The sequence below is a fragment of the Budorcas taxicolor genome, chromosome 2, assembly GCF_023091745.1.
Source record: "Budorcas taxicolor isolate Tak-1 chromosome 2, Takin1.1, whole genome shotgun sequence".
NCBI classification, from domain to species: domain Eukaryota; kingdom Metazoa; phylum Chordata; class Mammalia; order Artiodactyla; family Bovidae; genus Budorcas; species Budorcas taxicolor.
The window spans coordinates 15,259,784-15,287,734 of record NC_068911.1 but is presented as its reverse complement, the minus strand read 5'-3'; the positions used below and the strand labels follow the sequence as shown (position 1 = coordinate 15,287,734).

At 44.0% G+C, this 27,951-nt stretch overlaps 1 protein-coding gene across 1 annotated transcript; it reads left to right on the top strand.

Moving 5' to 3' along the window:
• The first annotated feature begins 87 nt into the window (after window positions 1-87).
• Window positions 88-27,362, top strand: NIPSNAP2 (nipsnap homolog 2). Its single transcript, XM_052654010.1, has 10 exons — window positions 88-237; window positions 9,562-9,701; window positions 9,784-9,829; window positions 12,685-12,779; window positions 13,114-13,184; window positions 13,984-14,124; window positions 15,248-15,279; window positions 20,996-21,090; window positions 25,075-25,158; window positions 26,218-27,362. The coding sequence occupies exons 1-10, from the start codon at window positions 146-148 to the stop codon at window positions 26,280-26,282; spliced, it is 861 nt and encodes a 286-aa protein (XP_052509970.1). The 5' UTR covers window positions 88-145; the 3' UTR covers window positions 26,283-27,362.
• Window positions 27,363-27,951: the final 589 nt, after the last annotated feature.

The window sequence follows — 27,951 nt, the reverse complement described above, 5'->3', positions numbered from 1 at the left end:
CGCCCCGCCCCGCCCCGCCCCGCCCCCGCCTCGGCGGGCCCTGCCGGGGGAGGGGTCGCGGCGGCCGTGGCGGTGGCGGCGGTGGCGGCGGCGGCGGCGGCGTCAGCGGCGGCCCGGGCGGTGGGAGCCGAGGCGCCGGAGCAAGATGGCGGCGCGAGTGCTGCGCGCTGGCGGAGCGGCCTTAGCCAGCGGCTTTCTGCGGCGGGCCAGCCCCGGCAGCCTCCTGCCCGGGCTCCGGTGAGCAGCGCCGCCCTTTCCGGGAGCGGCCGGGGAGGGGCCGCTGCAGGGCGGAGGGCGCGGGGTCCCCGGCGCGGGTCCCCGCCCCGACCGCGTTCCCCACGGGGCCGGGCCGCCCGGGTTGCGGGGCGGCGGGACCGGGGCCGCGGTCGGCGCGGCGGGGCGAGCTGGAGCCTCGGCGGGTCCGAGCGCCTGTCCGGTCGGCCGGGCTCAAGGTCATGGCGAGAACGACGCTCGGCGCCGAAGCCACGTCCGCGCGCCGAGCCGGCCCGGCCTGCGGGACCTTGACCCGCCGCGACCCGGAGCGGTGGCCGAGCGGCGGGCGCGTGGCTGAGGCCGCAGGCCTTGAACTTGGCCCGCGGGGCTGCGGCCGGACCGGCCGAGAACGCTGCTCGCCCGCGCGAAGCCTCAGCGTCAGCATCCGCACATGGCAGTAGAGACACCCTCAGGTCCTGGGTTGTTGGGAGGAAGAAAATAAAATAACGCATCGTCCCGGGTGAGCCCTCCGTGGAGGTCAGGGGAGTGGTAGTGAAGAGGTGTATTTAAAAGTAGGTAGCTGACCAAAAAGTATGGACAGTGATCAGCACTGAGTCCGCATAGGGTTCATGTAAACTTTTTTGTTTCTAACCTTATTGGATTAAATGTTCCGGTTTCTGAATCCATCCCTGACATTACCATTCCCCTTTTTCCCAAATCGAAAAAGCAAAGCCCACACTAGGTTGCGCGTCAGTTTGCTGAACCGGTGTCTGTTAGGTACTTTGAACGTTTATGTTTTTGTTTGTTAATTAAACAATGAGCCCGGAGAAAATACAATTGACACTTAAAAATGAAGGAGGGAAGGAACTACCTGTTAAATGTTAATACGGGCCAGCTTGATTCTGATATGGTTTATTTAAGGTAATCCTGTAACAATCTTAAGAAGTAATAGGATCTGCATTTTAGAGAGAAGGCACCTCGGAGAACTTGAGACACATTGCTGGAAAAGACATTTGAACCCAAGTTGGGCAGGCTTCAGGCCTAGTACCCTTCCTGGGACTCATGCTCAAGTTATGTTTCACAATTTGATATTGTTTCCAAGTTGATCACCAAGTCAGCCTCCTTTTATCTTGATTTTGTTATTTAGTATCTCCTGTTGCTTTTTTTCACACAAGTGACAAAAGCCCATGAAATTGATATTTTATTCTTGACAAAAAAAGACAGCTGACATGACAGTGTTCACCTAAAGTGCCCAAGATCACTTGAAGCTTGTAAACGAGAACTGCACTTGGTGTGCCTGGTACCCCCACTTCCTGGTGGGACCAGTGCTCTTGACACTGGAGTCTTTCTTTATCCAGGGTCCCCAGTACCTTCTGACTCTTTCCTGGGCTCTAGTCTGCCTTAACTGTAGGTGTTCTTTAGGACTCAGTCTTGTTCAGTTCCATCCAGCTCTTTGCAACGCCGTGGACTGTAGCACACCATGCACCCCTCCTTCAGTGTCTCCTGGGGTTTGCTCAGATTCATGTCCATTGAGTTGGTGATGCTATATAACCATCTCATCCTTTGCTGCCCCTTCTCTTTTTGCCTTTAGTCTTTCCCAGCATCAGGACTTTTTCCTTCATTGGAAAGGACTCAGCCTAGACCCAGTGAACTCAATGATTCTCTGAAATACTGAATGGATACAATGTCACTGAGGCTCTGTTGACTTGAGCATAATAGCGCAGGTCGCTTTCCCCAGGAAGCCATAGTGAAAACCCTCGTAGACTTAGAGAATGAGGTAGGTGCCATGGGGGAAACTCAGGGAACCTCCCACCCAAGGTCATGGAAGGCCTCTTTGAGAAGGTGACATTAGGCTGAGACCTGAAGGATCAGGGGCCATGAAGGTCCCAAGTGGAAATAGTCAGGTATGCTAGGAAACCCCAGAAAAATCTAGAAACAGAAGTGAAGACAGAGAACAGGTGGCCAGGAGCAGTGTTGAATAATTCCAGGTCTTACAAGCCATTTTGAAAGCTTGGATTTTATCCTGAAAGCCATGGAAAACACTTAAAGGTGTACACTCGAGTGTGACTTCATCTGATCTATGTTTTTAGAAGATCAGTCTGACTTTGAAAAGGGGACCACATCAGGATGGTCAACTGGGCAGATCTTAGTGCCATTCACCGAGAGTCAGCTGTTCCAAAGGTGAACGTGCCCACTGCATGCCAGAGAGACATCAGTGAATAAGGCACACAGGTACTTGCCATCTGGGAGACTGCTGGTCATTCAGAGAAGGAGGAACAGGTACAGGGAGGGGAGGGGGTGGATCCAGGGCAGTTCTGAACCTGGTGAAGCTAGAGATGGCTATGAGCTATTCAGACAGAAAGGCCCAGTAGGCAATTGGCCTTCTGGAGCTGTATGACTCCTCCACGAGATGTCTGAACCGCATTTGAGAGTTGTGAGCGTGTAGGAATCCAAAACGTTAATAGATCCATGGGTTTCAGTGTACTCTATTTGATTGACATTTTTCATAATAAAGTGCTTTTTTAAACTATGGGAATGGGTGCGATTGCTTGAGGAGTGTGGATAGAAAAGAGCTGAGAAACAGACCCTGGGACATGTGGCCATTTACAGGCCGGACACAGGAAGGAGAGGCAGCGAGGGAGCCAGAAGGGGCAGCTGTGAGGTCATTGTTATGGGTCAGTGCCCGGGCAGGAGGTATTTCAAAGAGAGAGTGGGTCAGCTGTGCCAGATGCTGGTAAAAGGTTAAGATGACAGAAGAAAACCACTTACCAGCAGGGGTGTTGTGGTTGACCTTGCAAGAGTGGTTGCAGGAGAAGGCAGAAGTGTTCCTGGGAGGCCTATTTGCCGCACACATCTTAGCTCTGCCCAGTGCCAGGCGCCCCCCTCAGCTGCTTACTGAACTTTCCCCCAGGCCCTAGAAATGACCATGTACGGAAACTTAACTCATCTTCCTCCTGCTAAGCCTGCCTGCTCCTCCTGGGCTCGCTCTCCCTACTAAGGGAACGTCTTCCACTGAGTGCCCCAGGCTAGGAACCAGAAGACCTTCCCCAGGCCCTGCCCCCCTGCTCCTGCCCATCTGGTCAGGTGCTAGACCTGTTCATTCAGCCTCCAGCGTGTCTTGACTCTGCCTGTGCAGGAACACCCCCCTGGCTCAGCTCTGGGCAGCTCTTGGCTAGGTTCCTGTGAAGAGTGTGGACTTGAAGCCATTGGTGAGGGGGCAACTGGAGAACTCTGAGCAGGACCGTCTCTTGCCAGAAAGGTCTCTGGCGTGAAGCTTGGCCAGGTCTTCATCCCTCTTCCCTTCCACCCCACCTCCACCAAGAAAAGCTGTAGACCACATTTTAGGAACCATTGGGGATATTTTAATATGAAGTAGGTATTAGATGTTATAGGATTACTGTTTTTCTTAAATGTAATATTATTAGAGATTCAGTTTGTCCTTGATCTCAGGAGCTGTGTGCCTAAGTATTGAAGGATGGAGTAGCATAATGTCTTCAGTCTGGTTTCGTATGGTTTGGTAAAAATAAACAAAACAAAATACATATAAAGACTCAGGATAAAATAGTCATCATTTTTCCATCTAGATGCAGAGCATAGAGGTCTTTATTGTACTGTTCTTTCATTTCTGTGTTTGAAGTTTTTCAAAATGAAATGTTGGGGACAGCTCTCTCTAGCAGCCATGGTGAAAACAGATTCACTGGGATTCCGGGGGTGTTGGGTGGTGGGCAGGGGAGTCCGACAGCTCCTGCTTTAAGGCAGGACTCTTCTCTGGATCCAGTCCTTCGGCCTCCCCTCTGCCCCTCACCCCTGCCATAGTCACGCAGTCCTGGCTTTGCGGGCAGGTAGAGTTCTGCTTCTGAGAATGTCCTTCCTCCCACCAGCAGCAACCTGACAGACTGCCCCCCCATCTTTCAAGTCCGAAGCTCAACAAGTGTCTCCCCGGAGAGTTGGCCCATGTCTCCATGAGGCCGGCCTCCGTGTCCTCTGCCCCACCCCCGCCACACCCACCACCTCCATGTCCAGTAGGGGCTCCTTCCTACTGCTTTGCGCTGTGAGTACTTCTGCCCGCGTGCTTCCACAGCACAGCGAGCTCTGTGAAGTCAGGGCCGGGTTTATTCCTCAGTCTGGCACGTGCAGTGCACAATCAGTAGATATATCTGGTGATGAGGCGACCAAAGCCCTTTGCACTACTAGTGTCTCATCCCAGGGTCTCCACGTTAAATATATTTCCCTTCTGTAATTTGCTCCAACTGAACCCCAAACCATCTTCCATACCTAATCAGGACCCGAGTCTCCTCTTCACTTCAGGAGTTTTTCCTTTTGTTTGGTTGGGTTTTTAAAAAAAAATTTTGCCATGCCATGCAGCTTGTGGGATCTTAGTTCCTGAAAAGGGATTGAACCCAGACCCTTAGCAGTGAACAGAATCCAAACCACCGGCCCGCCAGGGAATTCCTAGGAGTATCTTTTGAATATATTCTTTCCCCTTCATCCCTCCTGTCATCGTCTGAACGCAGGATCATCCCTTGGTCTGTCCAGCGAGTGTCGAATGCCTTGGCTGTGCCTGGTACTGCAGGGTTGCGTACCTAGCCAGGAGCCATGCCCCGTGCCTTTCTTACTACTGTCCACCTGGCTCACCACTGCCAGGCTGCTTTTTACACCTAGATCTTTTCTGAAACTTGCTGGCATTGCCCCACGTATAGGATAGAGTGCAGCCCTCTCCACCCCCCACTTTGCCCTCCCATTGTCCCCCTCCGTGTCCTCCCACACCGTGTTCTCTTGCTTTCCTGAACACTTTGCTGTTCCAGAAATAAGCCACGTAGCTTCACGACTCCATACCCCTGGACACATTGTTCCTGTGACTGGAATTATCACCGGCTTCGTGCACCTGTCTTGCCTGTCCTCCAAGACGGAGCAGGAGTCTCTGCCCTGAAGTTCCTCCGGCTCCTTGCCGGCCAAGGCCAAGACAGTTCACTCCCTCGAGTTCCCACAGTGCCTGCGAGTCCACAGTGTCCATGACCGCTCTGGCTGTTCACTGATAGGTTTTTCCCCTGAGACTGGGCAGACTCAGCATCTGGTCATCTTTGTATCCACTGAACCAGGCACTCAATGCTTGTTCTGTTTAAAATCTAGTGTTTGGGGGAATTTCCTGGCAATCCAGTGGCTAGGACTCTGATCTCTCACTGCCAAGGGCCCAGGTTCCAATCTCTGGTCTGGGGTCAAAAAAATCCCACAAGTCCTGTGACTTAGCCAAAAGAAGTAATAATGGTGAATTAATAAAAGAAGCATGTTTTGTTGAATATGCTGCCCCGTAGGTGGCACCCTGTGAGGTACCACCTGACGTGCATATGATGATGTAAAAACAGCCGATCCCTGTGTTTGTTGCTCTCAGTAAAGACCCAGCCCAACCCAGGCCTTAGAATCCTGGTGGCTGCTGGCATGGCTACTTCAGCCCACTGCCATGGTTCAGTGAGGTGGACTGGGCACACGGGGCAGCTTCAGTCACCTGCCACTCGAAAGATTTCAGAGGTCAAGAGTCACTTGGCGCTGATGCTGAGTCACACTGCCTTTCATTCGTCAAGACAATTGCTACCCAACTTTGACAAGTAAACAGCACGTGGGTTCTTATGTGTGTCCCGTGATGTTGACTGTTTCTTACGTTAATCTTAGTTTACAAAGTGTTGTCATAACCCTTACTTCATCTTACCCATCCTAAAGTAAACCCCTTTGGTGTTAAAAATCTGGAACAAATGCTTACTTGGGGAGATCCGTGTGGGTGAGGTGTCCCTTATCAGTGAAAATAGTTTGAACTTTATAGTTAGATCTGGGTTCATATTTTTTATCTTGCCGCTTCTTAGCTCAGGTTGGACTTCTGGGGTCCAGTCCTTAAAATGCAATAGTAACCTACCTTGCTAGATTGTTCTGGGAATTAAATGAGAAGACATAGACAAATTGTCCAGAGCTTGACAGGAAGTATGTGGTTATTAACTTGTAATCCCCTTAAATTCTAAAGAGGAAGGGAAGAATTACTTCAGAATTATTTTCCCTCCAGATTTAGCCTGTCAATAATTCTTTGTTATGCTCTTATTTCATAAAGCATTAAATACACTAAGAGTTAAATAGCTATATGTTTGCACATGTCATATGCTTGTCTATGTACTTCTGGAAGGATTCATTAAGAACTGTGCGTAGTGCTTACCTTGGTGAGTTACTTCTTAATGAAGTTCCTTAGTACTGATATTTTTAGAAACTTACATTGTATCTCTTTCCTAGTTGTTCATAATTGTTATTCCTAAAGTCTTATAATTCATTTAACCAAAACATATTTTGAAACACAATTTCTGTTAAGTAAATTTGAAATCTAAAAACTCTAGGAACTATACAAAGTCCTGCTCACAAATCTTAAAACTTTCTGCTTTGCATATCACTAATTTTATATGCTTACCATTTTGCCTCGTGATATTATTTAACCCAGTATCCAAAAATGTGATGTGTTTAAAATACTTTAAACACGGGACTTCTCTGGTAGAATAGTGGTTAGGACTTGGCGCTATCACTGCAGAGGACCTGGCCTCAGTCCCTGGTTGGGGAACTAAGATCCCACAAGCCATGGGCTAGGACCAAAAAAAAGGAAAATACTTGAAACAAATTGACAAAATGTTTTTATTTTTATTGAAATGAATTTTACCATGATTCATTTGGAGAACTGCCATCTTCAGAATTAGTTTATATAATTAAAGACTGAATTGAAAACAGAGATAAATACCATATGATTTTGATTTTTGCTGAAGGGCGAATACTTAAGGGCTTCCCTGATAGCTCAATTGGTTGAGAATCCGAAGTGCTGGAGACCCGGGTTCAATTCCTAGGTCAGGAAGATCTGCCGGAGAAGGGATAGGCTACCCACTCCAGTATTCCTGGGCTTCCGCTGTGGCTCAGCTGGTAAAGAATCCACCTGCAATGCGGGAGACCTGGGTTCGATCCCTGGGTTGGAAAGATCCTCTGGAGAAGGGAAAGGCTACCCACTGCACTGTTCTGGCCTGGAGAATTCCACGGGCTGGAGCCCATGGGGTTGCAAGGAGTCACACGACTGAGCGACTTTCAAAGATCTAATAGTTTTTATATATAACTTTTTTTTTTTAGTTTTTTAAAGTCGTTTTAAAAATAATTCTTAAATCTCTCACCATTAATCAGGTGCTGTCCTACATGTTTTAAGTGTGTTTACTCGGGGTTAAACGTGTACTTAAAAATAAACGAGAGAGCTACTTCCCTGGCTCAGTGGTTGAGACTTCCCCTCCCAGCGCAGGGGGCGCGGATTCAATTCCTGGTGAGGGAACTAAGATCCTACATGCATTATTTTACTTAAAATACTTGCCCTTTTAACTCCAGTGTTCTTGCCTGGAGAATCCGAGGGACGGGGGATCCTGATGGGCTGCCGTCTATGGGGTCGCACAGAATTGGACACGACTGAAGTGACTTAGCAGCAGCAGCAGCCCTTTTAACTTAAAAATTGTTACTGAAGTATAGCATACATTTTAGAAAGTACACAAATTCTAGATTTATAGCTTGATGAATTTTTCCAATATAAATACAACCGTGTAAGCAGCACCCACATCAAGATACAGGACATTACAAGCCCTCAAAGCCGTTCTTGTGTCCCTTTCAGTGAGCTCCGTCAAGGGTAACACTGCCCTGACTTCTAACACCTTAGGTTAATTTTATCTGGTTTTGAACTTATGTGTCTGGCTCTTCCACTCAATGTTTGTGAGAATCATCTATGTGATGTGTGAATTGTAATTCATTCATTCATTTTTTTTTTTTTTTTTGTCATGCCATGCAACATGTGGGGTCTTAGTTCCCTGACCAGGGATTGAACCTGCAGCCCCTGCATTTGAGGTACAACAGAGTCTTAACCACTGGACCACAAGGGAAGTCCCTACCAGGCTTTAATTTTTAAAATCTTTTCTCAGGTTATATATAGCTATCTAGCTTACCCATAAAGGAGTTTTTAAACATGCACTTTTAGGTATTTTAGCTAATGTTAAGTATAAAAATAATATATGTATATGGAAAATTCACAGAGTGCAGAAGGTTATACAGTGAAAAGGAAAACTCACTCTTCACACCCCAAGCCCAGTCACATAGCCCGGATGTCCTCACTGTTAGCATTTCACTTTGTGCGTGTATTTATGGCACTGTTCTGGGCCTGCTTTCTCCATGGAACTCATCTCAGATACCAACATGTCAGTGCGTGTAGGTCTACTCCCTCTTTTTAATGACTGCATTCTGTCCTGATTTTGGATCTGCCTTGTTTTATCTGCCCAGTCCCCATTAATGGAGTCCAGATTGCCGTTACCAGGAACAAACTGGAAGGCAGTAAGGAATGCTCTCCTGCGTTCAACTGTGTGCCCTTGTCTAAATATAGCTGCCCTTCGGACATAACTCGAAGTGCAGCCCTTAGGTCAAAAGGCCTACGCAGTTTGCATTTTGCTGTGGATAAATGCCACACTGCCCTCTAGGGAAGTCACACAAATTTGTGGTCCCACTAGCAAGCATATGAGAGTTAAACACTCAGCTAAAATTGCACTGGTCAAGTGTTGCTTGTTAGTTCAGTCAGATTTATCATCGCTCTGACAGTGTGTACAGTAGAAGTTCAGTTATAAGATGAGAATTAGCAGGTCATTTATATGTTAATGAGGTTTATATTCTTAGGTTTTTGTGAGTTAAAAATCTTGACTCTAGGGATAAAATATTTTTTTAAGGAAGGAATTCACGTCACTTTCTCCGTATATTCCTTTTTACATTTTTTATTGTGGTAAAGTGCGTAAAACATTTGCCATTTTTAAGAGTACCGTTCAGGGGCATGAAGTATATTCACATTGTTGTATAATCATCCCCACTGTGTACCTGCAGAACCTTGTCATCTTCCTCACCCAGCAATAATATCTCCCCATTCTCTTCTCTGATCCTGGAACGTGCTGGTGTACTTTCTTTATCTGTGAATTTGACTCTTCTTGGTTTCCGTGTATGTTTCTCCTATGGTGAAATTTTTCCTCGGAGAAGGGAAGAACGCAGCAGGACTCACGGAGATGCACGTGAGGACTCTCTGAAGGTTGCCAAAGCTCCTTCTCTCACACTTCGCTCCTGCGTTCAGAGTGCACACTATTGGCTTGGAAAGTGGACACATGACATCTCAAGTTCTAGAACAGTGCTTCGAATGTGTGCCCAAGGAATGTTTGCTGAACGGATTGATGAGTTTATGAAAACAGTGGGCCACACGGTACCACCCAAAGACCCTGACATCTTTGTACCTCTGATTAAACTCAAATTTTTGCGTTTGTGATCCCGTAGGAAATTGACATCTTCCAATAACAGACCTCGAGAGGACAGCTGGTTAAAATCCTTGTTTGTCCGGAAAGTTGACCCAAGGAAAGATGCTCACTCTAACCTCCTAGCCAAAAAGGAAACCAGCAGTCTGTACAAATTACAGTGTGAGTCCTAGGTTTGCTATCTTCATAGTTAACGTTTTTCCCTTGGTTCATAAGTTTATCGTTGAATTTTCTTTTGTTTCAGTTCACAATGTTAAACCGGAATGCCTAGAAGCATACAACAAAATTTGGTGTGTATACCAAACTATCCTTTACTTGGGGAAAAGTAATGATTTTAATATTTGTTGGTTGTGCTAACCCTTGATAGCAGAACGAGATCTTTCATGCCTCTTCTTAAAGCCGAACATTGAGAGGCTCTTAAGTTGAGCTCTGTGTGGGGGTTACCAGGGGCATTCTGATTTTAAGCACTTATTCACCGAAGTCTGCGTAGACTGTCAGACTTTGGAATGTTACCAGCCTTTCAGGTTGGAAGGAGCCTTGCCAGTCTGTCCAGTCCAGCTACTCATCCAGTGCTTGAGTCCTTTCTGGAGCCCTTCCTGACACTGTTCTTAAATACATTCATATGCTCCATCTCTGGACAGTTCTGAACATTAAGAGTTAGATTGCACGTCCCTGGGACTGCCCCTATTTCCAGTATTACGCCTAAGTACCCCTGCAATGTAAGAGCCCTGTATGATTTCAGTAGAGCTGCCGTTTCTTTCGACGTCTTCCATCTGCCTGGGTTCAAATCCATTCAGCAGATTCTTAGAGTGATGTGAAATCCATATACTCTTACAGAATTTGTAAACTTTAAGACCAAAGAGAATTAAGTGCACCAGTTCTTAAGTTAATAGAAATAGCAATTCAATGATCAGTTGTCTGCAAACATGATTTAAAAGCACTTTTTAAAAACCGTGCATATCTACTGCTTTCGTGAGAAAGCAAATGATTTTGTTACCAGAATCAGCCTAACTTTCAGAAGCAAAAAACTTTTGTTGTTTTATTTTTGGAGGTGGGTCGCAAAAGGTAACATTAGTGTAGTTTCTTGCTCACCTCGGCACTGTTCTCTTTATTAAAAAATGACCTAAAACAAACCAGGTAGTTTTTCTCTAAACCTCTCTTCATAAGATGAAAATTTTCTTTATGCTTCTATTTCCCTGGATTATCTTCCCTGTCCTATTTTTTTATCAGTTCATCTCCTGTCTGTCTCAGATTCCTGGCCATCTACTCATGTTTCTATTTGAAAGTCTTGTTCTCACTTCAAACTCAAAATGTAGAATCGCTCTGCTCCTCCCGCTTCCTCATGTGTGACACTCGCCATGGTTTTATTTGACTCTTGCCTTAGCTTTCTGTGGCCAGTCCGTCACTAAGGGCTGGGCATCTTCATTTGATGTGCATTTTGCTTCTCTTTGCTTGTTTCCCTCTCCAGGCCGGTTGAGGCCCATTTCCAAGTAGCCCTTCTGACTGCCTTCCTGGGCTTGAAGCTGCACCAGTACCTCAAACCCCACCCCCACCCCCAACCCACTGCAATCCATTACCCAAAAGTTTGTCAAGTTGGTCTGCTTGAGTTCTGTTTTCTCCTTCATCCTGTTTGTTTTCCTTTTCTCTGGAACTTTCAGCAGCAACCTATTTCCAGTACATAAAGACTTAACACCTGCCTGGTTTTTAGGGGCTGCAGTAATGAGGTTCTGCCCAACCCATCCAGTTCTGGGTACTAGGGTGACTGAGCTACCTAATAGCCCCGATTCACCTCAGTCATCTGTGCAGGCTTCCATCAGCCGCACTTGCTCCAGCACTGGGTTCTTTACTTTCTGCTCATGTCGTGTGGCAAGAAGAAAACCCACTTCCATTTCCCTAACACAATCCATCTTTCCCAATTTCCATCAACCCCATGTTACTTCTGAACATTCATGTGTCATATATCAAATAGATTTAATGTCTGATCTTAATTTTAAAAGTACATGCTACCCTTCAAAAAATAATACGTGGTTTGCTCACTGTACTTGGTCAGAAAGACATTTGAGTTTTCAGTTAGTTAGACATAAGACCATTCAGAGCTTTTCTCCATTAACTAGTCATATCCACCCTGTGTTAGGGCCCCAACATTGGGTGATGATCACTAGCTTAATATCACCTGATGTCAGCAAGTAATCTGAACAGGTTCCATTTCTGACCCTTGATATCTTTTTGCACCCGTTGTTGGATCTGTATTGTACTTTTTCGTCATAATTTTTCTACTCAAAAAAGCGTGCAGGTTTTAGCTTTCCTCTTGGTGTGATTCAGCTATGCCTCTTCCCTTTGTCTTTCCCTGTCCATTAGAATCTGTACTGTGGGAGGGTTTCTGTGGAACGAGGCCCTGCCTTGACCATGTGTGATGGACAGCAACAACCCGGGCGCTGTGTCCAGTGTGGGATTCTGCGATACCTTTCACATCCCCTTAGCTGGTTGAATTGGGTAGAAACCAATTTATACTTCATGTTGTGTCTTTCATTTGGATTCTCCTGCACCATGGATGCCCTTTGGGATCAGTGGGGTGGAGGTTGCTTCCAGACTTTGTTGTGTTTCAACTTCATCTTCTTCCTTAAAGGCCACCCTCTCTGACCCTGCTTCCTCTGCCTCTCGGGCCGCTTCTGTCATCTCCCCCATCCTCAACGTTCCTTTCTTCTCTTTCTCTCCTCTCGCACATTCTTTTCCCATTACTCTCATCCGTCCTATCTTTGGAACCACCAGAACTTAGCTTTTATACATATCACCATTCCTAAGTGCTTTTTTTCCCCTGAAATGGTGAATAATAAACTCATAGTTGTGGAATTTGGGGACCTTTGACTCTTCTTTATCATTTTTATCAATATACTTGAGTTACTTAACCACTGTTCTAGATAGCTGGGTTATCAGTCACCTAAGCATTTGATAACTGGGCCGTTAGAGTTTTAAAACAGACTTCAGCTAAAAGGCTAATTCTGTAGTTTGTTTCATCATAAACGTATTCTGAGGTCAGTTGTCAGAAGACAAGAGTAGGTGACCTTTTCCTATTATTGATCATGTGTTATCACCTGATGTAATTTTGTTGCTTGTTTAATTAGTGTTGCTCTTTCTTCTCTTTAAGTCAAGAGGTGTTGCCAAGGATTCATGAAGATAAACATTACCCTTGTACTTTGGTGGGGACTTGGAACACGTGGTATGGCGAACAGGATCAAGCTGGTAGGAAGCAGAAGTCTTTGGAATAAACACTTTTTCCTTAAGCCTTTACTGTCATCACGTAAATGATTTTCAACTTAGTGCTTGTTTTTATAATCAAAGCTTTCCGAATCTTGATCTAGTGTTAGGGTTGAAGTAGTTTCTCAGTCAATCACTGCAAAAACTCCTTTTTGACCATTTTTCACATTTGAATCTGTTATTGAAACTTTACGGTATAACTCAGGCCAACACACATTACAGTTTTATACTGTGTTAACACTAAGCATATCTGGAATATTTTCAAGGTCAGAGTATCATAAAGGTCTAAATGTGTGTTATCTTTTAAAATATGTTTCAGTTCACCTATGGAGGTATGAAGGAGGCTATCCAGCCCTCACAGAAGTGATGAATAAACTCAGAGAAAGTCAGGTAATGATTTTGACAAATGTTTGCTTATTCAAACTATTGATATAGTAGATGTTAGTACAGAATTAAATGACTTTTCTAATATCAGTTTTTGTAAGCAAACTATTAGTTTTCAGTAGTAAAGATTTAATTATTTGGTTTCTTGAGGTTGTATTTGAACAGTCATCAGTAATACTATTAAAATAACAATTCTTATTGGAAAAGTCACTTGTACTTTGAGACTGATACGCTGGTACTTTGCAGCCAGGAAGTCAGCCTAGTCACCACAGTCAGCCTGAGTTACCTAACACATACCTGCTTTAGGAACTGCCAACCACAGACTCTTCACCTTGGGCTGACTTTGCTGTCCTCCCCTCCCTTCACTAACAGAAAAGTGTTCCTGGAAAAATTCTACCAGCTTAACATTATTAGAGAAGAAAATGTTTTGTGTAGCTTCCCTGTCCCTGTATAAATGGCTTTTGGATTATCTGATATTTTGAGGTGTCCATGTCATCTGTCTTACAGTACTGTCAAACACTGTCAGGAGGACCTAAAAGCATAGGAAATTAAATTCGTTTCCATTGTCATTTAAATAATCAAGATGACAGTGAAGTTTATTATGTAAACCTGGACACTTTTGAAAGCGAAAGAGAATGCTAACAGCCATTATGCTGCCTCAACAAGATGTGAGCTGGGACTGTCTCAGGCCAAGGGACCCTGTTTATATAGTATTCTACTAGAGGGGGAACGTACATGTTACTCAAGTGGGTTTATATTGTTTGTAAATATTATCAAGTCTCATGAGCACCTTTTTCACTCAAAGGAATTTTCAGAATTCCGTAAGGCAAGAAGCAACATGCTTCTTTCGAGAAAGAATCAGCTGCTGTTGGAGTTCAGTTTCTGGAACGAACCCATCCCACGGTCAGGACCGAACATATATGAACTCAGATCCTACCAGCTCCGAGTAAGTCCTGGAATAGGAGTTCACCATGTCCCCTCATTCTTCTGTGCAGCAGGACGCACACCCCTGGTGTCGAGAGCAGTCGCTGGGCATATGTTCTGTGATGTGTGCTTGGCTCATTTTCTCCCCGTCCAGTTCTTCTCCTCATTTCCTTTTTTTGGTTTGTTTTTGTCTTTTTTTTTTTTGCTGTGCAGCATGTGGGATCTTAGTTCCCTGACCAGGGATCGAACCCCTGCCCCTCTTCATTGGAAGCAGGTTCCACTGGACCACCAGGGAAGTCCCTTGTTTCTTTTCTTTTTTTAATCTTCTTTCTTTCTCATTCTTTCTCTTCTTTTAAGGATATTTGTGTTTTATAGCCTTAGACATAAGAGAAAAGACCTAAAATGCAGGACCAGGTACATTATATACATCTGTTGTCATTGAACTAGAGCAACTAATAAGCGTGTGATTACTGAATACATTATACAGCACTGTAAGAGAAAAGGGGAATAATATTTCTACGACTTTCTAGATGTTTCCCTGATAGGACACGACTGGAAAAAAAAGCCCAGATAACAGCATAGTTAAAGTGAAACATATCAGTAGATCTCAGTGGTCTAACATTCAGTATTATACTGGGGGGAGAAGAATCAAGGAATGTCTTTGTCAGGTTTACTTAAATTGAATTATTTTAAAATTTCACAGTAGGGACTTCCCTGGTTAGGACTCTGTGTTTCCACTACACAAAGCATGGGTTCAGTGCCTGGTGGGGGAAGCAAGATCCCACATGCTGCACAGCAAAAAAATTAATGAATAAAAAACTGAAGTTTCTCAATAAAGCCTGAGTAGGTACCAACAATTTAATCACGAATGGCCTAACTGTGATTTTCATAGCTATAACTGGATGACCTTAACTCTTAACCTTGTGTATATGTTGTCTCCTTAGATGAAGCCGTAGAATTATTACTCCCACCATAGGATAGGTATGAACAGAGTGCATAATGTTGTTTCGTTGCATTTTTTTACTTGTTAGATCTCCCATTATTAAAAATTAATTTCTTAGTTAGTCTTGTCATTTGGTATTTTTCATGCTGCTATTTCCGTATTTCTTCACAGAAGGACTAACAAAATCCAAATCTCTTTTCAGCCAGGAACTATGATTGAATGGGGCAATTACTGGTGAGTATATTACCAAATGATGAGTTTGTAAGTCTTAGACTTAGATTTGTAAGTCTTAGAGTCTTTTACACCGTAGCGTTAATTCTAGAAATAAAATCTGGGCTTCATGTCACAATTTGATATTAGACTGTTGTTTTGTTTGACATATTTGTATTATGAGATTTTTCAAACAAGTACAAAACTAGAGAGAATAATACCACCAGTCCCCCCTTTCCTTCCCCCCATTGCTTAGCTTCAGTAATTATCAACACATGGCCAGTCTTGCTGAAGTCTAAATGCCCCTCCTCTGAGTATCTGAAAGTAAATCCCAAACAACATAACACTGCATCTCTGGGTATTTGAGTGAGCATATGTCTCCCAAGAGATAAGGACTTTTTATAAAAACAAAACCCCAGTGGTACATGAGGTTATTTCCTATTCTTCTTGGATATTATCTTTTCTGAAATGTTGCTTTTGTCACATAAACAGAACACCACAATGATATAACTGCTTCCATTTCTTCTTCTTCATTTAATTAGTGAAATACCAGTTTTTCTAGCCTGTAGATCTGCAGGTTCAACAGAATCCCAGTCAAAATCTCAGCAGACTCTAAAAAGGCAGAGGACCCCAAACTAGCTAAAACAGTCTTGAAAAAGAGGAACAAAGCTGGGGGACTCACTGCTCAACTTCAAAACTGACTACAAAGCTAGAGTAATCAAGACAGTATGGTACTGACATACAGACAGGCATTTAGATCAATGGAATAGAACTGAAGGACAAGAAACAAATTTTCACGTATGTGAACAAAGGCAATATATACAAAGGCAATTCAATGGGGACAGATAGACTTTTCATCAAAGGGTTCTGAGACGTTGGATATCCTTGCAAAAAGATGAATTTAGATCCCTGTCTCATATTATATATAAAAATTAACTGAAAATGAATTGTAGACCTAGATGTAAGAGCTAAAATATAACATTTTCAGAAGAAAACATAAGGGAAAATCTTTGTAACATAAGATTAGGCAAAGAGTTCTTAGATAAACACCAAAATCACAATCTACAAAAGAAAAAATTTGATTATAATTCACCAAAACTAAAAACTTGTGTGTAATTCAAAGGATACAGTTTTAAAAATTAAAAGAGAGGTCACAGACTGAGAGAAAATTTTGCAAATCACATATCTGATAAAAGACTTATATCCCAAATATATAAGGAAATCATACAACTCAATAATGAGAAGATGACCCAATTAAAAAATGGGCAATAGACTTGTAAAAACAGTTCTCCCAAGATAGACAAATAGCCAAAAAGGAGATGAAAAGATGGTCAGCATCATTGATCATAAGAGAAACTCAATTCAAAACCACAAATATATGCCAACCATCTCATACCCTTTAGAAGGGCCATTATCAAAATAACAGAAAATATCAAGTGTTAGCAAAGATACAGAGAGGTTGGGACCCTTGTGTAATGTAGATAGGAATATAAAATGGGGCAGCCATTATGGAAAATGTTTTTTCATACAGCGCTTCTTAAAAACATTAAAAATAGCATTATATCTGATGTAACAATGCTACTTCAAAAGAATTCAAAGCAGCATCTCAGAGAGAGATTTGCACAGCGCTGTTCATCACAGCATTCACAGAGGCAAGAGGTGGAAGGAAGGTAAATTTCCATCAACAGATGAATGGATACGTATGTGGCATGTACATATAGTGGAATTTTATGCAGCCTTTAAAAAGAAGGAAATCTTGCCACATGCACGGTTAACCTTGAGAACATTGTGTTAAGCAAAGTAAGCCCATTATAAAATGACAAGTACTAATACAAAGTTTCTAAAGTGGTCAACACCAAAGAAACAGAAAACAGAATGGTGGCTGCCAGGGCCTGGGTGGGCGGAGGGGAGCTGGTGCTTAGTGGGTAGTTTCAGTTTTGCAAGATGAAAAGTTGGAGAGATGTATTGCACAACAATATGTGAATAGACTTGGCCCCACTGGCCTGTACAGTAGGAAACGGTTGAGGTCAATTTAATGTCAGGTGCTTTCTACCACAATAAAAAATAAAACTGTAAAATAAATTTGAAAAAAAAGTTAATAGGCAAAGCATTTAAATAGACATTTCCTCAAAGGAGCTCTATGAATGCCTGATAAACATGTGGAAAGCTGCTCAATGTCCTTAGTCATTGTGGAAATGCAAAGTAAACCACATTGAGATAGCGGTTCATACTTCCTAGGATGGCTGTAATTAAAAAAGGATAACAAGTGTTGATGATGTTGTTAATGAATTGATGCCTTTATACATTGTTGGTGAGAATGTAAAATGGCACAGCCACTTTGGAACAGGAGAGCTGTGACTTTTTATTTTCAGTTTATATATGTTCTCTTTACTTCAGTTTTGAAATTTATTGCTTTGGGCTTAATAATTTCTGAGATCTTTTTACCTCCAAAAACAGTTCTGGGGCCTTTCTTTCTAATGAGTTTTTTCTTCTTAGATCATCAAGGCTGACTAATACAAGAGAGAATTCCCTTTCATTTGAAAACTAAGAAAAACGTATTTGATTGTATGTGATTGTTGGGGGAGTGTGTAATTTCCTTGGTTTTGTCTTGCTGCAGCAAAGATTTGAAATGGTGGACCAGTGTTACAGCTTGGTTACAACTCAGTTTTATTTGGCAAGCAAAGGATAGTATACCCTCAAGGTGTGAGGGCGGGCCAACCCCAAAGGAGAGGCCTTCCTCGTTTGGCTTTCTCTTGGCTTCCTCCTTTTATCTGTTTTGTCTCCTCCCCGCTGAGCCTGCCCTTATGCAAACTGGGCTAGCCAAGAAGGGGGCGTGTTTGTTTCACCTGACGTTCTCATTCCCGGCTGTACGTTTTCTTTTTGTGAGCTTTTCCTTTCTTTGTCTTTTAGCCACTGCTATTTTGGACTCCTTTTTCCTATTCCAGCTGCCTAACATTCCCCCCTCCAGAGATGGGAGACCCAATTCTTTGGGAATAGGGGTGTTGAGGTTTCTCTGGCTACTTCCTGCTGAGCTGGGATGGTGAGGGGCATTGTGTCTCCCCCTCTTGGTAATCTAAGCCTCAGAGTCCTTATAGCAGCATCCATCTAAGAGTGAGTGATATTTTCCATGGTCAGGTGTAGTTTTATATAAAACTAAAAAGACTATAAAGTCTTTGTTGAACTGGCACTGCATATTGTAGCTTGTTGACCTGGGCAGAGAGAAAACAGGTTAGACAGTTGATAATCCATGGAGAAATCATGTGCAGCATCAAGATGGTGATAACAGGGATTAGTAGGGGCTTTAGCCAACCAAATCCCCCCTGGCCAGGAGAAGGCTCCCCCAAAGAGAGATTGTAGCCACCCTGAGAACTCTCCAGCTCGTTCTTTGAGATCCTATAGGATATGAATATTTTTCTTGAGGACTGTGAAACTTTCTTCAGCTTTGCTGGAGGTATTTCCCAGAAAAAACACGCCTCATTCATGATGGCTCAAGTCCCTCCTTGTTCAGGGATCAGGCGATCTGTCTCCTGTCTATTTGGAGTACAATTCCTGACAAGCTGTGAAGGAGTCTTTTGGGACAGATTGGCCAGACCCCATAATTGAAAGGCAAGCAGAGGCTCCTATTGAGAGCTCGGGTCGTCACCCGGAGTCGCAATAGGAGTTATGAGAAGAGAGCTCTGTGTCGAGGTGGAGCGTCCCCCACCGTCGCCTACAGAGTGGCCCTGGGCCGGGGGTCCCTGGGACCCGGAGAGGACTGAGCTCTAGGGCGCCTCCAGAACACCGTCGGGATTTTACCTTAATCTAGGGGCCGGCTTGAGTGGAGTGCTGCACGTAGAGCAGTCGAATGGCATGAGTTCCCTATTCCGGAGGTCGTCAGAGAGAGGGAAAGGGGGTAGAGTCAAGGCCTGGGGGTACACAAAGCATCAGTGAAGCCTTAGCCCAAGGCTTGTACCGCTCACGAAGGCACTGGGCGCCCCTGAGCTCGGAGGATGTTCGTGCTCCCAGACTCTGGGAAAAGGGAAAACAATGAGAAGAAGGGAGAGTGAGAGAGAGTATCGCCCCTTCCCGGCATCGTAAGGTATAGTTCGGGCCAAGGCAGAGAGAGGAAAGACAACCTCAACAGAAGTAGGTTACCTTTATTCAGGCAAGGCGGGGTGACAGTCGGCCTAACAACCAGGCTGAGCGTGGAGAGGGATCAGGGAGGCTCCATATTTATAGGGAGGTTTGTGGAAGTGATAAGGGAAACATTAATCAGGTGGGATGTTTTGGGTATTCTTTAGTTGAGATGGCATTTGTAGTTGGGCAGGGGGTGATAAGCCTTCTGTGCAGGTGTAGGGGGTGGAAGGTTTCTGGACAGGGGGTGATAAGTCCAAGATAGATGCAACTGGCCTGGAGCATCAGGGTGGGACCTAAAGTTCTGTTTTGTTTTCTCCGAAGTTAGATGATTCAGCAAGGGCCTTTGAAACTGTTGGGTTTTTTTCTAGGCCCAAAAGACTCCTTCAAGCTGTGTTGGCTCTTCAGAGCTATCCTGAGAAATCTTATCCCCAGAAACTTAATTTGGGGGGTGTTCATTAGAATGGCACTCATTTGTAGTCCTGAATAGGTATCTGCCCACCCCAAAGGAGAGGTCCCAGTCTGTCCTGGCTTCCTCCTTTTATGCGTTTTGTCTCTTTCCCCCTGAGCCTGCCCTGTGCAAATTGGGCTAGAGAGGAGGGCTGTTTGTTTGACCTGACATTCTCACTCCAGTCTTCGGATTTTCTTTTGTTTCATTTGCATGGGCTTTTCCTTTCTTTGTCCTTCAACCACCATCATTTTGGATTCCTTTTTCCTGTTCTAACTACCTAACACTTTGATTATAGACATCATTTTATTAAGGAATTGGTGAGTGATCCCCCAAAGTGTAGTAATTTAGTTGCCCACAGGATAGAATCACTCATTTCTATTTTTCCATGTTACTAATTGAGACATATCCAATGTGGAATCCACAGAGAAGTACTGAGTTTATTCTTCAGTTATTTTAAAAAGATTATTTACAAAGCCCAGTTCAGCATGCAATTTATATTTTGGCACATAGGTAACTATTTAAGATGGTGATCTCCTCTTCAGTACATGCTTCTGATTATTTCCAGGCCAAGGCAAGTATGTTTTCTTTGCCTACTGAGAAAATGGATGAGAAAAATTCCGAATGAAGTGAACAATCCTAAACATTTATCACTATTGATGAATATGGAGGGTTTTCCCCTCTTTGGGTTAAAATGCACACTATAGTGATTTGCCTAATTTTAATAATTTACTAATCAGGTTTGTAATTTGGGATGATGATTATGATCATATAACCCTAAATGTAAGGTTAAAGAAGTTAGCATCAGGGACTTCCTGGTCGTCCATGATTAAAAGACTCCGAGCTTCCAAGGCACAGGGTACAGGTTCGATCCCTGGTCGGGGAACTAAGATCCAACATGCCACACAAAATAAAGACATCTCCATTTTTAAAAAAACAATCAGGACTGCAACCACATATCACATGCTGTTTTTATTAGGAATTACTCTACACATTTTACAAAAATGACTAATATTGCTACAGAAAGGTAGATTGACATCTGTGTACATTAAAATAGCTTTCGAATACATTCAATAATTTTAAAAGTATTCTTTGTTCTGAACAACTTGCGCTGAGAATGGAGGAGACACTTTTTTAACACGCCTGATGCGGTGTTTGAACGTTGTTTTTTTCTCATAGGGCTCGTGCCATTCGCTTCAGACAGGACGGTAATGAAGCAGTTGGAGGGTTCTTCTCCCAGATTGGGCAGCTCTATATGGTGCACCATCTTTGGGGTATGTTTTTTTTCTTTCATTTTTACGTTCCTGGGATTTCAGAATTCATTTCTAAATAAGTTGTCCTAGCCTGTAAATCATACCTCAAGTCAGGAACCTGGAACACTGCAGCTGACCAGATGCCCCAGATGGAAGGTGGGTGTTCGGCCCCCAGCACAAGAGGTCTACAGTGAAGAGTCCCCAGAAGTGCAGCTCATCGTGAGCTGGTGAGAGTGAGAGCTGGGCTGAGAGAGGTGCTGCGGCCTTTCACAAGGTGGTCCCAGCCTCCCTCTCTGAACATCCCCCGGCTCCCTTGGGGACAGTGCCACACTCTACGCAGAGAGGTCTCCTCAAAGAGGGCCCACTGCCTCCCTCGGGTCTGGATCTGTTGTCCCCTGAGGCATCTTCTCTTGCCTTTGCCGTCCCCACCCACTTTGGTTTGATGCCTCCTTTGGTGCCTTTCTGGGCCTGACTCAGATGTTCCTCCTCATCCCCCAGGGATTGTCACTGTCCCTGAGCCCCCAGAGCCTGGTGCCACACGTGTGTTCATGGTTGTGGCTGTGTGTGTCCGTCGCCCTGGCTGAGCAGGAAGCAGGTCACAGCGGCAGCTTGGCTTATTCTGGGCACATTTGTAAATAGTTGTGTGTCACTCAGTCATGTGTGACCCTTGGACCCCGTGGACTGTAGCCCACCATGGAATTCTCTGGGCAAGAGATACTGGAGTGGGTAGCCATTCCCTTCTCCAGGGGACCTTCCTGACCCAGGTATCCAACCCAGGTCTCCGGCATTAGAGGCGGATCCTTTACCATCAGAGCTACCAGGGAACACTTGTAAATGGTTATTGACGTTAAAAAGATGAGAAGCCTGACATTTCCAAACCCTAAACCGTATTAATTCACTGAGGTGTGGGTTTGCCCTCGCTGGTCCCGCCGAGTGCTGCAGGGGCGTGCGCCTGCTGGGGCAGCTGGAGGCTCAGGGACAGGGTGATGTCTGGCAAGCAGACCTATGAAGTATAACTTAACTAACCTTTACAGGCTTGAGGTAGGGATGAGGTCATTTTTATTGTGATTTTTTAGTGTGTAATCTGTCCAGAGGATTTGAACTGAAAAGACAGACCCCCCCCTTCCTCAGCCTGGAGGGTCCTCTGAGAGCAGCCTCTGTGGTGAGTGAGCATGGGGACCGGAGGGTCCAGACCCCGTACTCTGGCACAGGCCAAGGTCAGACACGTGTCTACTTTCAGGCAGTGCCCATCTCCACCTTCCTTTGTGTCTCCAGCCAGTGTCCCAAATGTCCACTGCCCACTTCCTACCTCATAGGGAAAAGGTACTGAGATGTGCAGAGATGCATTCTCAGTTGGCTACAACTTACCCTCGCTTATCCATCTTTTTTAGAGAAAGAACCAACACTTACCAGGCACCTCCGTGTGTTGGTTATTTATGCACCATTCCCCTTGATCCTGATAGCCACACACCATAAATGAGATACCGTGACTCACATGTGGTAAAGAAGTCACCCCAGGCACAGCTGAGCAGGAGCTGGGCCAGCCTCAGACGTCAGCCGGTCTGGCTTCAAAGCAGGTCTTCCCCCAGCAGAGCTCCCCTTCCTGTTACCCTCACACATGATGCTGTCCTTCCGCCCCACCTCCACCAGCAGCCCTCCTCCCTCGAGGCCTTGCTGCGGCCGCAGCTGCTCCACCACCCCACCTGTGGGCTCCTTCTCTCAGTATGTGACCAGTCTCAGCGCCTCCCATCTTTAAAAGCCTCCCCAAACCCAGAAGTCCATTAACAGATAAACAAAATGTGGTTTGTGCAAATTCACAGAAACTGAACATAGAATGGAGGGTACCAGGAGTTGAGGGGAGAGGGGAAATGGGAAGAGATGGTTTATAATGGATAAAGTTTTATCTGGGGCTGATAGAAAAGTTTTGGAGCTGGATGATAATGGTAGTGGCACAGTGTAATGAACTTATTGCCTCTGAATTATACATTTGGAAACAGTTACAGTAGGGACTTCTGGTGGCCTAGTGGTTAAGACTCTGCACTTCCACTGCAGAGGGAATGGGTTTGACCCCTGGTCAGGGAACTAATATCCTACATGCCACATGGTGTGGCCAAAAAATTTTAAAAAAGAAAATAGTAAATTTTGTTATGTATATTTTACCCCCAAAAATTGGTTTTAATTAAGAAAATTTTTTTAAAGAACACAGGCCTCTCCCACCTGTGTTCCCTGCAAGGGGGGGGGTCCCCACCTGACCCCGGGAAGAAGACTGCTGCTTGTCCCAGGGATGTTAGCCATTTTCACCCAGGTCGTGAGAGGTAGAGGACTTCCTTTTCTTTCTATTCTTCAGTATCTTCAAAATTTTATGTAATCAGTTTACACTCCCTTACTAGTGGGGAACTTTTGGTCAAATTACTCAGCCTGCATGGTTAGGTCTTCTCACAGGGAGAAGGAAGCCCTAAACAGAGACTAGAACTGAGTGGGGAGCCCTCCTGGGTCAGTGGTTAGAAGGATCTTGCCGGGCTGGGAAGCAGAAACCAGAGCACTCAGTGAGGTATCTGAATTGCATCCCCAGGACCCTGACCCTTGGCCCATCCCCTTTCCTCCGCTGGAAGGCTTTTCTCCGGTGTGTGTCCTGCGTGTGGACAATGAAATGTCGGTTTCAACCTTGAAACCCCACTTGGTCACATCGTACCTTCCAGGGAGCTTTCCCTGGTCAGCTGTGTTCTCCCTGTGGAGTGTCCTTGTTCTCCACTGTCATGAACACAGTCTCTCACCCAGGTCGTTGCAGGGCCTTATAAATACTGAGTAAAATTGAATCTCCTATTGCTTATCTGTGGCCTGACAGTTTCTGGTTATGGATTTAACCCATTGATGAGGAAGTTCACTTGGTTGGTAAAGGCGCATCTTGAATCCACTAGACTGTAAGCCTTGAGAGAAGGTTGCTTTGCCTCTCCCACATGGCCTGACAATTCTACTCAGAATAACCCGCTCGCAGTTAGCCCAGCTGAGTACTAAGTTCACGGAATACAGATGGGCCCTGACTTACAATGGTTCAGCTTAGAATTGTTCAACTTTACAACAGTGCCAAAGTGATCCATGTTCAGGAGAAACTTTGAAGTGTGAACTGTGCTCTTCCCCCAGGCTTTTGGTACAGTCTCTCGTGATGCTGGGCGGTGGCAGCGCTTAGCTGCACAGTCACAAGTGTGAACAGCCAGTACACTTAGAACTATTGTGGTTTTCACTTTCTGTGCAGTATTCCGTTACATGAGACACTAAACACTTGATATGAAATAGGCTTGGCATCAGATGATTTTGCCCAGCTGTAAGGTAACATGAGTGTTCTGAGCACGTTAAAGGTAGGGAAGGACTTCCCTGTAGCTCAAACGGTAAAGGATCTGCCTGCAATGCAAGAGACCGGGGTTTGATCCCTGGTTTGGGAACATCGTCTGGTAAGGGGAATGGCAGCCACTCCAGTATTCTTGCCTGGAGAATCCCACGGACAGAGGAGCCTGCCGGGCTACAGTCTACGGGGTCACAAAGAGTCGGACGTGACTGAACGACTAACACACGTCACACACACAAGGTAAGGAAGACCCAGCTGGGATGTTCTAGTGGATTAGATGTGTTGAATGCATTTTCAATTTACAATATTTTCAGCTTATGATGGGTTTATTGGGAGGTAACCCCATAAGTCGAGGAAGATATGTAGGCTGTTTGAGAAAACAAGATGAACAGCTGAATCAGCACTTACTGGACATCCAGTTGACCCTTGAACAGCACAGGTTTGAACCGCATGGATCTTTTTCAGTTGATACACACAGTACTGTGCAACCCACAGCTGGCTGAATCCGAGGGTGCAGAACCCTGGATACATAGGGCCAGCGGTGGGACTTGAGCACCTGCTGGTTTTGGTGTTGGTGGCAGGTCCTGGAGTCATTCCCCCCCTGTACTAGTGGAATGTAGGGCATTATGTCTGGTTAATTCTTCTGTGTGGCTATTTTTAAGCTTACAAGGATCTTCAGACCAGGGAAGATATACGGAATGCAGCATGGCATAAACATGGCTGGGAAGAACTAGTATATTATACAGGTAATATCTTTATAGGCATAAAGCCTTTCATTCTTCTCATTTCATTGTTTTAATGTTCTTTCACCCTGAAGCTCATGGTGTATTTGAAAAAAAAATAATAATGTGTTGCTGTCAGATGGTGAATTGTAAGGTTGAGGGAATAGAGAAATAGTCATATTTTTCTTTGATAGTTACATGACTGTTTCAATAGAGAATATTCATTCTTTCAAGTATACATGTTGTCTAGTACAGTTTTCAGATCTTTGTGTGTTGTAAATTTTATATCATTACATTTTTTTGTACATTTCTGTATTCTCTGAAAATTTATCATACAAATTTTTTCCTAAGCTTTCTCATCAGAATTGTTTATTCCCTAAAGCATTACAATTTAATACAGCAATACATCTGTGTATACTCATATGTGTATATATAATACATACACTATGAAATCCTAGTTGCTTGATTTTTAGAACAGCCAGAGTGAATACCACCCAGTGACACCAGTGCAGGTAATAAGTACCACCCATGTTGCACGTCAGGCACTTAAGCCTGTATCCTGCCAGGAAGATTGAAGAGTAATTTGTTTTTGAAAATAACTATTATCTTGTCTGCTAGTTCATATGTCATAAATCCTGTAACTGTATGTGGCTTTGCTGCTTATTCTTACACTTTCATCAGGTCCCAAAAACATGTTTCCTCAGCACTGACAGAGTTACAGGTACAGTGTATTGTTGCTGTATATAGGATACAGTCAGATTATTTGGCTCTACATACATTTTAATTCAGTTCAAAGGACCTTTTAAGAAGGCACCGTTTTTCTCACAATATAGACTTTCCTGATTTCCAACACATGAAATACATCTCGTGACAGAATGTTTTAATGACCCGTTATAGGCTGTCAGCTGATCTGTCATCAGCTTGTATATTTCTGCCCGAGACCAGTCCTGATTATTCCAGTACTCTGATTTCAGGCAGCATGTCTTCTGAATGAATATCCTCAGCAGCCTACTTGTTAGCATGTATTTGTTGCCATCTGTTTAGAAAACAGTGAGCCCCAGTGATTACGGCCCTTGTTTTCAGTCCCACTTATTCAGGAAATGGAATCCAGAATCATGATCCCACAGAAGACCTCGCCCCTCCAGTGAAGCGACGGAATGGAGACGTGCCTACAGAAGTTTATGTGACCGTGCTTGTCATCAGTCAACTTGAACTGTGTTACAAGTGAGAGAGAAACACTGAAGTGTAAACTGCTGTACATAGCTTGTAAGAGACCTCTTTTCTTTAAAATTTACATAATCACAAGACAGGAAACTATTACAGTTTGGCTGATTGTAACAGTGCGCTGTAGTCCTCTGAAACATCCCTAAGTTTGTTGAATGTACCGTATAATATTAACACCAAGCCACCTCTCCCTACCCCCCAGGAAAAGAGCCCAGTTGAAAATTGGAGTCATCTCCGAGTAAGAATTTAACCATGGGAAAAAAAAAAAAGTTAGCCATTTCTTTATAAAGAGCAAATCTGTTTTATAATTGCAGATTTTTTAGACAAATTTCTTGTATCAGGAAGAAATAAATTTCACCATGTTTCTGTAGCATTTTTTTCTGAGTTTCAGACTAGGAACAAATTATAAGTATACTCAATACCTGGAAATGTTTTACTTCACTCTCATTTTTAATGTCAGCATAGTAAACTGTGTCGTTACTGAGGGGGAAGTGGTTGATCAGTAATTCAGTCTCCACTTGGTGTGTTGTGATGTCTTTATACGTGAGGAAAAGATGGCTTGAACCTGTGTATCATATGTGACTTTGAAATGAACACCTTGAATAGCACTAATTTTTATTTGTAATATTTTTCTACAACAAAACGAGTAGCACTAGGAAAAGAGGTTTTATTTTGTAAACAGTCATCTGTGACCTGCATTTTAGTAAGCTCACAGCAGATTCTTCCAAGATCATGAATGGGGGGAGGGGGGTGTGCATGTTAAGATTTAAATTGACATAAAACTGCATACTTTGTCTAGCTCTGATTTCATTTTTTAATAGTGCCAATTTTATGACTGTAATCATGTGAAAGTCCTGTTGAAATGAAAAATTATGTCTGACCCCCAGATCAAAGAAGTTATGTTAAAGTGTGAATAAATCTCATATCAAATGTCAAGCTTTTACATGTGAATGGTTTTCTCCAAGAACATATAAAAGTTAATAAAAATCCTCTTAATTTTCACATATTACGTGTATGCAGTCTTTTTTAATGAACTGATGCTGAGAGTGAGCCCATCACTCTTGAAAGATGGCTTGTCCCAGTTCAGTGGGCATGTGTTCAGATATTATGGGGAGTGAGTGTCTGTATACCAGTGCATGATGGTCTGGTGTTTGGGAGTTGGGGCGCTGATGGAAGAACAGGCTCTGCTCCTTGATGGGGTACTTGCCCTCTTTGTTTGGGTCCTTAGCCTGTAAAATCTGGAGGTAGAATTCAATAGCATCTAAGGTCCCATCAGCTCTGAATTTCTGTAACTGGCTCTTCTTGCTGGCACAGAAGCAGTGGGGGAGAGTGGGTGTAGTGAACTCTGCCATAGCAAACCTGAAGTTCAGCAGCTACCCTACTGATTAGATGCTCAGAGCATGTTTGCAGGATGTGAATGAAAGAATCATTGATATGGAACTGCTTTCTAAACTACTTAATGAAAACTGGTAGAATGACTATTACTAGTAAAGGTAATGTAGCTATTCAGAACTGAAAGAAATGCTCTGGACAGAGGGGATTTTCACTTACAAAATTATGTGGACTTGTAAATGAAGCAAACCCTGTAGAAGT

What these genes read in the sequence shown, in the direction of transcription:
- NIPSNAP2 (XM_052654010.1), top strand. Translation starts at nt 146, where the DNA reads ATGGCGGCGCGAGTGCTGCGCGCTGGCGGAGCGGCCTTAGCCAGCGGC. An exon ending in ATAAACTCAGAGAAAGTCAG is followed by an intron (nt 13,185 to 13,983) that starts GTAATGATTTTG and finishes TTTCACTCAAAG; the next exon opens with GAATTTTCAGAATTCCGTAA. An exon ending in TCAGATCCTACCAGCTCCGA is followed by an intron (nt 14,125 to 15,247) that starts GTAAGTCCTGGA and finishes ATCTCTTTTCAG; the next exon opens with CCAGGAACTATGATTGAATG.